Here is a 12,960-nt window from a genome sequence, read left to right as displayed (position 1 = left end):
AAAGACAGAATGCAGAATATGGGGTGGACAGGAAGGAGAATGGAAAGAGAAAGAGAGAGAAAGATGCTTGTGGGTATAAGGAGGATGCTGAACGTTAAAGTGCCCTGAGAGAACAAGCACGAAGAGGGCTGGTGATGCTCCAAGCCCTGACAGACCTGATTGAGAAACAAGAGGATAAAAGAAAACAGCCAAGTCATGGAGCAGAGCAGGGCGAAAGGCTCAGATTGGGCTGCCACATGCAGCTGCTGTTCAGAGCGCCGCACACACATGCATACAAAACACAGGAAGATCTGCTATCTCTCCAGCACAATCTAATTATGCTTCCCTCTAATAAAACAACCCTCTCAATCAACTCCTGATCGGCCCTGACATGAATTTTAAATACATCCAGCCAGGAATAGAAACTCTACAAGACACCAATATCAATTAAACCTTCAACATCTTCAGAAACATGCAGAGGAACATCTTATTGCTCAAAGGATGCTCTTTCATAGATCAGGAGACTTAATTGAGTTCTGTCATATTATTCAATAATCAGCTTTCTACTAAGATTCCTTGGGAGGCATAAAAATAGAAACAAATGAGATAATTGCTGCCATACAGCAAGAGTGTGGAAAGTATCAGATAATTTGGTATTTGTGGAATGAAAAATAGTTACTTTCATATTCATCAAAATTTTGATTGTAAACTTAGCTTAAAAAAAATAAAAAAAATAGAGACAATTGTCAGAATATAAAAATATCTCCATGTAAGTTCCACAAAAGAAAAAAAGTCGTACAGGTATAGAACAAATGTGGATGAGTAAATGATACAATCTAAATGTTTAGGGTGAACTATCCCTTTAATTTCAGTGCTTTCATTCACTAATCCTTCAGTAAGGTGTCACAAAAATGTTTCTTTAAAAATAAATTCTTACTAAATCAATTAAGGAATCTTCGAATCTTGAGTATTTACATAAAATGTATAATGCAAACATGTTTGTTTTTACCCTGTGGAAGACTGACGTGATCTGAAAGTGATTTGGTCAGGTCTATTCGTTATACCCACACACGTCACCTCAGACCTCGCAGACGGTACATTTTTTATAGTACCGGGCGGTCAGAGTGTGTGGCAGTCAGCAGAAAACTTCAGGTACTTCAGCTCTCCAGAGAGACATTAGGACTGTGATAAACAGCCCGGTTTCAATCATTTACAGCAGCGAGAGGCAAAAGGGAGGAAGGAAAAAGAGCAAGGAAGGAAGAGAGAAAGATTGCTCTACAAAGCCAGAGCAATAAGCGAGATCATTCTGTTTTGAAAAAGAAAATTACCTAGTGATCTACTGAATTTATAAGAAAAAGTATTATTTTCTCTGATAATCCATCAATTCATCAAAATATTTCAAATCAATTCATAATCACTTCCATAATGGAAATAAAATAGGGTCAAAAAAGTCTAAGACCACAATTTTCATTACATACACTCAGAAATAAAGGTTCCAAAAGGGGTTTTTCTGCAGCAATGCCATTTTGGGTTCCCCAAAGAACCTTTCAATAAACAGTTGTTAATATATATATATATATATATATATATATATATATATATATATATATATATATATATATATATATATATATATATATATATTATATATTCTTTCTTTGAAGAAAATTTTAATAGTCTAGAGAATCTTTTTTCACTATAAAGAACTTTTTTGTACAATGGAACGAATTTATGGATGTCTTAGGTTCTTCATGTCTAAGTGTGTATTATATTTTTAGCATACAAATTTGAGTGTGTATTTAAAGAATATGTAAAGACAATCTTGCATGTAACATAACAAATGCATGCACACAAGTTTTTTACAAAATACTGGCCCACCTGAGTCTGCCATCTTCAGCTGCCGCTCCTCCAGGGATGATCTTTGTGATGAAGATCCCAGGATCATCGCCGATGTGAGGGTTATCTGTACCACCTGCTATACTAAACCCTAACCCTGAGTTACCCTGAGGAGACACACACACACACAGAGAAAGGAATATATGCCTCGGTGAAAAGAGCCTAAATAACAGAACAACAACAGAATGAACAGAAAGAGCGAAGCGTAACATTATTTTTGTAGGAGGTGCACTTTGCTTCCCATGACTCATAAGTGTTTACAGTTTGGCACGGCATGCGCCTCTGAGCAGCGCAAGCTCACAAATCAAAACCTGTCACAACCGTGGGCTAGAGCCACATTTAACATCTCTGAGACATAAATAGACTAACAGGCTAATATTTTGAAGTGACGTGTTTATGATAGGGCTCTCCAGGGTTCCGTGTCTGTATAATACACAGGCTTTTAAGCTTTAAACAAAGTGGATCTTGAGGAGAATTAACCTTTGCTGATTAGAGATGTTCCCTGGCTATGTTGAGAGATTGGATAGAACAGCAAAGGAAATACCAAAACTATAGCATCAGAGTGGATAGATGGTTTTAAAGTGAAAGAAAGAGAGAGAAATGAGTGACAATAACAGATCAGCCTCTAGCAGCAGAGTTATCACCTCGGCTTGTATCCAATTTTCAAGCTTGTAATCTCAGTCGAGTCTGCAGAAAGATCCTGAATATACACTCTCAGCCTCCTGGCTCCAGGGTCGGACAAATCTGCGCTCCCTCTGGTCTAGTTGACCTTTGCTATTGTCCGTGCTCTGTGTCTAGTCATGTGGATCCGAATGTAGCTGCCAGAATGTCATCTGCAGCCCTCTAATTTTTTCTCTCTCACACTGACTCTACTGTGCACCCCAGGCTTTCACTTGCAAATAAAGCATATACAGTAGCCCAAGAGTAGCCTAAGAGGGTTCTGTGATACGTCAAAATTAAAGCTTCAGTAATACTTTCTAAAGAGTTTGTATATGTAATGCATTATAAAAGTTATTATGATATTCTTACTTTTATAACAATGCATTCTTATAAATATGTACATTTGGTAATAGTATATATTTCATATACTAATGTTTTCATGATTAAATATAATCATATATAATACATTTTAAAAATTAAATATTCATGAATACACTTCAAACAGAAGATCAGTACCTAATTTTGTTTAGTTATGTTCAGTTTGTGCTATTGTGGCTTTAAAGGTGCAACCATAATTGATAAATATTAATTAATTATACTTAATTATAATGAAGTATAAAATTATCAATTGTTTATGTGTATATACATAGTGCTGGGTAGTAACTGATTATATGGAATCTGGATTATGTAATCAGAAGAAAAAATGCTCATAATCAGATTACAGTTACTTTTTATGGACCACATGATTACATATTGTTCTGGGCAAAAAAAAAATAATTAAAACCTGGAAGACTCTAGGTGTGTCATTTTTGTTTCCATGTTTATTAATGTTTGTTCATGTAATGAACATTCCCATGTTTTTAAAATAGTTAAATTAATATTTCAATAATTTTGATCTTATCAAAAAAAAAAAAAAAAAAAACACCAGGAAACCCTGGTGTAATGTAATGTTTAATGCATTTTTGATGTTGATATTAAAAAAATGGTATTAATTTTTTCTTTCTCTTTCTTTTTATAATATCAACATGGTACATTAAGTCTAAAACAAGTTAGATTTAAAAAAAAAAGTAATCTAAAATGTAGTAAGAATACATTTTCTTAAATGAGCAACCTAGATTACGTTATTAACTACAGTTTTCATCATATAATCTCTAAACAGTAACAGACTACAAATTGTAAATAATCTACTCAATTTACCCTGTATGTGTGTGTGTGTGTGTGTGTGTGTGTGTGTGTGTGTGTGTGTGTGTGTGTGTGTGTGTGTGTGTGTGTGTGTGTGTGTGTGTGTGTATTATATATACACATTTAGATGATGTACTGTATAACATTTACAGGATTCTGTTAATATTTTGGTCAGGCAGGCAAATTCTTTTTTTGAGAGTTTATCCACACAATGACTAGACAAATCTAAAAAGCAATCAACATTAAATCAGATGATCTCACATTTAAAGTCATTACTTATCACAGACTAAGCTTGTTCTGTAACTGGTCATGTTTGATGGTTATGTTTCAAGATCATGCTCACAAACTAAGCTGTGAATGACTGGATTATCAGGCAGAAGAATATACACGAGCATAAAACGTGACCTGTGCTCAACTCAACTCTGAGTCTACGCATCTATGAATGTGTACTGTGAGAGAGAAAGACAGACACTTACCCGCTCTAATGTAATCTCTTCAAATTCATATTCAATTTCTGTCCCATTTACCTGTTGAAGGGTAAAAAAAAATGAAATCCCATTAGATGTGTTTGCAGATTCAATTCAAAAAGGGCATTAATCATTTAACCGTCACATCAAATATGTAACTGTGATGCCACAAAGATATCCTAAACCAGCAGCAGCCAAATTATGTGGAAAAAGCTTCATAACAGTTCAAAACATTTTAGGACTAAAGCCATTGTGCTGAAGGATTAGTCAAATAACCTCCTAAAAACATCAGCATTCAACTCATTCTCCGTGAATGAAACGGGAACAGGGCTTTCATACATCTTCAGCAGACATTGAGCCTCATATCTATTCAGCTCACTGCATTAGCTCTAATTGTCTAAATCTGAGTCCGGACACTAAAATCCATAATCATTTACCTTCTTGTACAATGGGACCAGGCCCTAGGGCAGACATGCTGGCTCAGGCAGCCCTTTGGAGATGAATTCATACTCAACGTGCTGCTAGAAATGGCATTGAAAGACAACTAATCCAATTTCAAGTTCAATTTCAAATGAGGGTCATCTTCGTGCTTGATTGGAGACATTCATCTTAATTACTCTTTAATAAGTGAAGCAAATGTAATGGCCATAATGCTCTCTAATACATGCTAAAGAGTTTTCAAGCAGCATGGCTGCTCTCACGTTCATAATTTCAGTTTACAAATATCCTCAACATTTGACTTCTTCAGATACTAATACTACAAGGACCTTGCTACAATATACAGTGAATATATAAAAGACAAAATTATAACTATTATCATATTATAGTTTCATATAGCAGCTCAAAAGTTGGTAAGATTTTTTAAATGTTTTTGAAAGAAGTATATTATTCTCATAAGGCTGCATTTATCTGACCAAAAATACAGTAAGCCAGTAATATTGTAAAATATTACTGCAATTTAAAATAACTGTAGCAGAAATGCATATCTTGTATTTATTTATTTATTTATTAGGGCACTCTACTGTAATACAATTTGTGTATGCTTTTACAACATTTTACAGCTATTAAAAGATTTATTTTCTGTGATAACCAGCATCATTTCACAGGTGCTGTCCACACAGCGTGTTTTGAACAAGGACATTTTATGTTGAAGTGCCTCGATAACAAGGCAGCCTTGGCATTTACAGTGAGTGTGCATGTTTCACATTTTGACTTTTTTTTTATACTGAAGGGAGTATTTCAGACAGCTGGAGAAAGAGAAACAGTCATTCATGGCTAATTGAAACCCAGTGAACAAGCTCATTTACGCCTCAGCCACCTCAGCTGTTCAACAGAGAGAAAGAGAGAGAGACATAGCTGAATACTGTCTCACTGCTCTCCTCAGAGAGACATGACCTTTCATTTACAGCATCAGTTAGACGCCCCAAGATTACACCTGCTCTTAAACATGAGGACCAAACAGATGTCAAGAGCACAGAGCTGAACGCAGTCTCTCACTCCACAACATTTCTCAAATGAATTCATTTGTTGAATTCTAGCTGACGTTATTCAGTCATGCAGGAAGATTTGGTAACACATTTAGTCAGTTGGTCTAGAGTCAACACCAGGATGAAGTACTTAAGGGGGCATTTGGAACCTTGGATTGGGCACAAATTGGACACATTACTGTAACTAAATGCTAAAATGAGTGGTTCTCTTCCATCATCAAAAGACAGAAGACACATAGACATGCATAAGCATAACACTAAACTATAGAACCCCTTTTTAACTAAATAAAATAAAGGTAACTGCAAGTTTTTATCTCCCAATTCTGACTTTTTTCTTGCAATTGTGAGTTTAAATCTCCCAATTCTGACTTTTTTTTATTAGAATTGCATGATATAAACTCACAACTGCAAGTCATAAAGTCAGAATAATGGGATATAAACAATTGTGAGAAATCACAGATGCAGAGAAAATATCCAAAATTAAACAATACTGTATATGATTAACAATTTCATTTGACTACTCACTTATACATTGGTGTGAACATCGCTATAGAGTGATAAATGTTTACAATTCCCAATGAGTTTACTTTAAAGGGATACTCCACCCCAAAATGAAAATGTTGTCATTAATCACTTACCCCCATGTCGTTCCAAACCCGTAAAAGCTCTGTTCATCTTCGGAACACGATTTAAGATATTTCGGATGAAAACCTTGTGGAGCGGCTGATACAAAAGAGCATACGCAGCATACAAAGGAATTGTTGAATAAAGTCGTTATTTTTGTTTTCTTCGCTTACAAAAAGTGTTCCTGTCGCTTCATATAACCCAGATTGCACGTCTGATGGCAGACGGAGTATTCTGACGACGACTTTCATACCTTTTATGGACCTTGACACTGTTATTTACTTGGCAGTCTATGGGACAGTCACAGGTTTTCATCCAAAATATCTTAAATTGTGTTCCGAAGATGAACGGAGCTTTTACGGTTTTGGAACGACATGGGGGTAAGTGATTAATGACAAAATTTTTATTTTGAGGTGGAGTATCCCTTTAAGAAAGCATGTAATATAGAAACTCAGTGGATGCAGTTTATATGAGCACAGGGATCCTCAGAGAACATTACCAGCAAAGACAAAAGCCTACATCATGCTCTGCAACTGCTCAAATAATTTCACAATTAATATAATGAAATTATTTGGTCTAAGACAACATCTGATGTGGCCATTTTACTTACTGTCTAAGCCAAAATTGGATTTATTTCTCAGTGCACATAAGTGCTTCTGTTTGACACTAAATAATGAGAGTGACAGCAGCCGAGCCGCTTCTCCGCAGTTTCATCAATGCATATGTGCGAGAGCTCTTCAGGACACCCTGAATATGCCAAAGAACACAATCAGGGAGATAACTGATAGATGTTATAATTGATTGATGAGCATTAGAAACCAATAAGTCGGAGTAAATGAGATCATTAACAACAGCAGCTCTCATCAGCACAGAACAACATGCCTTATCAACCGACTTAAGACACTAATAATCAAACACACTTCATCAAGGCATTAAGTTTGGAGAAGTTTCCTTTAGGTCAGGAAAACAAGGCCTTTCCATCTTTCCCCTGAAGAAATGACCCAATTACTGGGCTTTGAGTGGCATTAGCATTCTGAGCCGCATGGTGTTGCAAATGTGAGACGCTGGGGACCGGGGGAGAGTGCAGCTGCAGAGAGGACGGTGGGAGGGGATTTCACCATGCAGCATCCGGGGTGTAAAAGCTCACATTAAACTGGTGAGTCACTGCAAATGTGGCACCAAACAAACTCGCAAATGTACGATGCGCCTGAGTGCATTCATCCGCACAGCTTGTGCAAACGACGCAGAGCGGATCATGTTTCCATGGCGACTGTTTGACTACAATGCAGGAACCGGGCACTTTCAAGCAAGAAGCTGTCCCTTTAGAGTTCTGCCTAATGGGATGGCATATTTTTACGCCCATCGCAGTGATTAAACATGAAATATCTCTCGGGTCGCGACATAATAAGACTTGGTTTCCTCAATACACACCCACGTGGACTAATTACCACTATGAACTAACCATTGTTATTCCTGACAGCTAATGGAAACAAAGGCACTGTTAAAAGTAGGCAGAAAGGGTCATTTTGCTGAAGCTAGGCGGATGTTATTTAACAGCTACACTGACTCAGTAATGCTTTATTAATCCTGTCGCCCCCCTTGATTATCTTTAGCGCACGTTCTAGATGAGCTCCGTTTCCACTACAGTAACAGTGAGCACAGTGGAGGCTTTATAATTAACAGTACTTAACCAGATTTCTCACCAGGTCTAAAACTAGGCAGCAGTGGGTTGAGATTTAAACAGTAGTGTCTATTAAATATTCATTGTTTGTGCATATTTAAATTGCAATATATTAACTTTGCTTCAAAATGAGTGAGCTGTCTTTTTGTATATTGTTTACATGGCCACATTTTAAAGCAGCATCATGGAAGTACAAAAAATATCTTTTGTAGACTGAATTTATTGTTAACATTTTGCTAAGCTAACAATGCAATACTCTAAAAAGCACACAACATTTGTGATATTAAATCAAGGACAACTTAAAACATGGATTGTCTAATCTATTAATATGCCCAATATATACAGTACTACCGTTTTTTGTACGTTTTTGAAGAAAACATAAGAAGTAATGCATTACAAAGACCAATATCCTACGTTTTATTTTCACAACCTACGTTTTTTGAAAAAGACTATTTATTTTGACAGCTTTGCAACCTAGGATACTGAATGTTTCTTTTGCATTAAATTAAATATGGCATTTTCTCTGACTAAGGTCTATTGCACTCCTTTATGTACCTTATAACGTCTGACAGCTTTACACACTCTTGCATTTCTTCAACATCTTTCAGAAGCATCAACAGATGGAGACATCTTTTTTTTTTCATGACTCCAAAGAAAAACTTGGTTTTCAACTAGCCTTGACAATTCCTTGATAAACAGCACAAAGCCCACGTAGCATTTAACCCAAGGCAAATCTTCACTAAAACAACCAAGTTTCCTTTTAAAAAAAAGTGAACAGATGATTCTGTGCTGGGTGAGTGAACGTGTATGTGTAGGATAAATGTACTGCATGAATACATGCATAATGAGCTTGATTTGGTCCTTTCCCACTGGCTTTACTGCAGCACCTCTCTCTTTTGTCTCTGGGGTCATGTTGAGCCTTTTTATCTCCACAAATACTACTCAATAACTTTTTTTACAAGGTGATGATTTTGTATAAGTGTGTACAGTGTGAATTGTATGATGGTCCACCCTTAAATAAAATCACTGGGGTGTAAACATATTGTATGAAAACAAAACTCCCAAAACTCAGATAGACTGAATATTAAGTACGCAAATCTAAAATGCAGCATATGGTAAATCCCAGTTATGCCATATCTAACATTTTAGGTTTGCAACACCCTTAAAATTATTGTAATGACTTTTCTCAAGTTCTCAGCAAAGAAAAAAATAAATCTATTCTACTTTAGAGATTTGCATTTTGAGAGCACAGAACACACACACACACACACACACACACACACACACACACACACACACAAACACACACACACAGGGTGTTTATAGGCTAAACTCGGAGTGAACACCTTTACTGGAGTAATCCATCAGTGTTTTCTTTTCCCAGAACTCCATCTTCTCTTGCTTGTTCTCTTGCATTAGGCTATTAGAAGACTTTCTATCAGAGACAGATTGCTGCTTAAAGCAGTTCATAATCATCGTAATCTCACACATACTCCAACACATGTCCACAGTGGGCTTTAAACTGAGAACAGCAGGAAAAGCAGGGGGAAAAGCAATTAAACCGACTTAACAGTATTACGCTTGTTGCTGGATTCTGGATGTCATGGTCGATCTCGCGTTGCTGATGGAAGTACAGTGCTTTGACTAAAACACTGTGCATTCACAGTCATCTGGATATGCCTTGATGTTAATATTTCATTACTAAGATGCAAGCAGAGAAACAAGAATCAAATGAAATTATCCTCAGTGAACGTGAAGAGTGTGCATAAGAGGCGTCTACAACAGCCAATACAAAACAGAACAACAGAAGGATATTTCCCTTGATGTAACAGGAAGAGGCCTTTTTAATCTTCAATTAAATTCAACGCCGTTTAGGAGAAACAACTGATTGGTTAAAATGATCTTATTTTTGATTTATCTTATTGGCTGAACAAGCAAGCCGAAGCAGAACAAACAAAGAATGTTCTGGGTTGTTCATAAATGGCTGGCCATTTCTGTAAATGGTCGAATTACATCATTGCAAAACCAGGAAATAGCAGACGATTATTTTGGAGTTTGAAGGAGACAGATAAAACCTGCCTCGGCTGACTGAATGTCAAGCTGTGTTGTTAGTGTGTCTGTGAACTCTATACACTTCGTGCTGAGTGTTTATCACTTTGTGTAGGTGTCTGATTCAACACTGCTCTCCCCCTCTGTGTTCTTTCATTCACTCCAGTCACCAGTTCTGTGTGCAATTCATCATTTTTCTTTTGCATTCATCTACCTATCGCTCTGATCTAAAACCTGGCAAACGGGTAGCGACTTTCTAAGGCAGAATACTAACTGAAATGGAATATCACAATTAACTGATTTGATTTGTTTTAAACCATTCATCAAATATCTCTCATACAGCCCACCAAAGAACAGTTGACTCCACACATTAATATTTCAAACCCATAACAGAAAAGCCTGTGCTAATCAAACCCGCCAATAATCACTGGCCTCCATCATCTGGTTAAGTTATGAAAAGGCATCAGTCATTGAATACGTTGATCGTATTTGCGCAGAATGGAGAGTGATAAATGACACTACATTTATGAAGAACAAAAAAAGGATGTCAAACTCATTCGCCATTCACTCTGCATGGACATCGATCTGATCAAGTGGATGATCTGCAATGTCACGGCTGTGCATAATGTCATGAACATGCAATAAATAAATGAAAAATCAAAACTCACGTATGGTACAGATTCCAAAGTGTCCGTGTTGACAATAATTGGGGCAGGACTTGCCTGTGAAAAGAGAGAAAGGGAGGGCGAGAGATATGGACGGAGAGGAAAACAGAAAGAGAAAGATATAAAGATCAGAGTGGATTGGAGATGTGTGAACTGGGCTAGATTTTATTAAGGGATACAGCAGAGCATGATGGGCACCGCTGAGCTCACAGATGTCATGATGAGGAACACAACTTCAAAAACGACAGTCGACAGCAAAACATATTTACAGTACATACACACACATACACACAGATCGATTAGATGAAGGATGAAAAACATGACATCATTTAGGAGTATGATGATCATTGCTAGAAAAATTAGGTTTGTATGACATGAAGGTTGAAATTGTTTATATCTCTACCTGTTTGTCTCTTTTGCTATTTAGCTTGTTTCTGAAGACAACACAAAGTCAATTCATTTCTCCCAAACAGCAGCGAGGCCACAAATTTCAGTTGGTGGACATCTATTCTGTACCTTCTCTGTAATTTTATTGAGTGTTGTGAAGTGTAACCCCATCATTAGCCTTTATTAGAAAATATTAGCTCATTTTACACAGCATTATTTAGAGCTGCACAATTCACTGAGCAATAACGACACAATTAAGCTAAATTTTACCGTTATAGGTCATAATGATATCTGTGGTGCTGGAGGCTAGTTAATTCTGTGAACTACTGCAGAACATAAAACCTGACAAAAACATTTTTTCAAGCTATAAGTAATATGATGATATGCAGACAAATTTTTTTTTATAATTAAAAACTAATTAATATTTGAATGAGTAAATAAGCAGTCAGTTTTGGTGGACCAGTGACACTGTCGGCCTTATATGACCTCAATTATGAGCCAAATTCAGATAAAAAAAAAAGCTTAATCACATTTGCTATGAGATTAGGAAAACTTTCATTTAGATAAATGTCCTCATAAAGTGAAGTGGCTGTGAGTGATAATTCAAAGTATTACTCAGACTATAATGGAATGATGTCAGCCATTACTCATATATTACAGTTCAAACATTTGAGGTCAGTAAGTTTTTTTTTTCTGATTCAGATACACAAATGACAAAGATAGTTGGAATGATACATAAAGGATTTCTATTTCAATACATGCTTTTTCTTTTGAACTTTCTATTCATCAAAGAATCCTTAAAAATATGTTATTTTTAATATCGTTAAATATTAAGCAGAACGGTTTCATCATTACTGGTAATAAAAAAAATAATAAAAAAATGGTTCTTGAGCACCAAATCAGCATATTAGAATGATTTTTGAATGATTATTTGACACTGAAGACTGGAGAAATGGCTGCTGAAAATTCAGCTGTCACCATAGGAATAAATTATATTTTAATATACAATAAAATAGAAAACAATTCTGAAATTTTGTTGTAATAACATTTTAAATTTGAAATGTTTTTACAATACAATACTACATCAAATAAATGCAGCCGTAGTGAGCATTAAAAAAAATCTAGAAAAGAAAAATCTAAAAACATGTCATAGCAAACCTTCATGTGAACCCCACTGTGACTAAAGATTTTATTTTAACACACACCTTTCCAATCATTTTGTCACCAGCAGCAGTCGAGCATTTTTAATAGAGCAATTTGAAGCTAACAACAGCTAATATTACTATACAATACAGATTGTGTAAAAAAGCAGCTTTACAGTGTTGAACAAGAAAATAGTTCATACTGTAGATAATGCATAAGGACAATAGTAAACACTCAATTTTTCAGTTAAAGTCAGCTCATTATTGATTCAGAGATGTCATCATCCAGCTCAGCTCAGTTTAACTAGTGTCCGTGTCTTTTGAATTTTTTTGCGTAAGGGTCTAGTTTCAGAAAGCACTTGAGCCTGCATCATTTGCATTAGTCCTGCAGTTCTTCAAAGCAACACATGCTCAACCAATGGCAGGGCTTTCTGTTTTTCTGACCAGTGGCAGACCTGTGTTGAGAACCCTAATTGAAAACAAGTCATTATTTTTGTAATTCTGTTTGGTGCCACTAGAGGCACACAACATTTAACAAGTAATGAAAGGTGGGCTAGCACACAACACAAACTCATTCAGCTGGAGGCTGTGAGGCTTATCACAGACGCATTAGCATTCCGAGATGGCCTACTACACAAATCCCCGGGGAGATGCAGCCGGCAACTAAAGATCGATCGACAGCAGAGATTGAGGCTGTCCATGCTTACTGTGCACTGCCTCTAATTACATTAATACATCTCC

The 12,960-nt window shown here is 36.2% G+C and overlaps 1 protein-coding gene across 36 annotated transcripts in view; it reads right to left on the bottom strand.

Annotated features, from left to right (window-relative positions):
* Positions 1–12,960, bottom strand: part of dlg2 (discs, large homolog 2 (Drosophila)) — a 184,557-nt gene that overhangs the window by 51,566 nt on the left and 120,031 nt on the right. For 33 of the 36 annotated variants that reach the window (XR_006155755.1, XM_042732720.1, XM_042732721.1 and 30 more), the window contains 3 exons: positions 10,694–10,747; positions 4,194–4,244; positions 1,858–1,982 (listed from right to left, as the gene is read on the bottom strand). Coding sequence is in view for 35 of the 36 variants with exons in the window: in XM_042732720.1 (XP_042588654.1) it covers positions 1,858–1,982; positions 4,194–4,244; positions 10,694–10,747 (230 nt within the window). In the remaining variant the exon portion in view is untranslated. The remainder of the gene's footprint in view (positions 1–1,857; positions 1,983–4,193; positions 4,245–10,693; positions 10,748–12,960) is intronic. The other 3 variants (XM_042732735.1, XM_042732754.1, XM_042732752.1) reach the window with 1 other exon arrangement.

The sequence above is a fragment of the Cyprinus carpio genome, chromosome B10, assembly GCF_018340385.1.
Source record: "Cyprinus carpio isolate SPL01 chromosome B10, ASM1834038v1, whole genome shotgun sequence".
In the NCBI taxonomy this organism is placed as follows: Eukaryota; Metazoa; Chordata; class Actinopteri; order Cypriniformes; family Cyprinidae; genus Cyprinus; species Cyprinus carpio.
The sequence above is the reverse complement of the archived record's forward strand: the minus strand, read 5'-3'. Positions and strand labels throughout refer to the sequence as shown.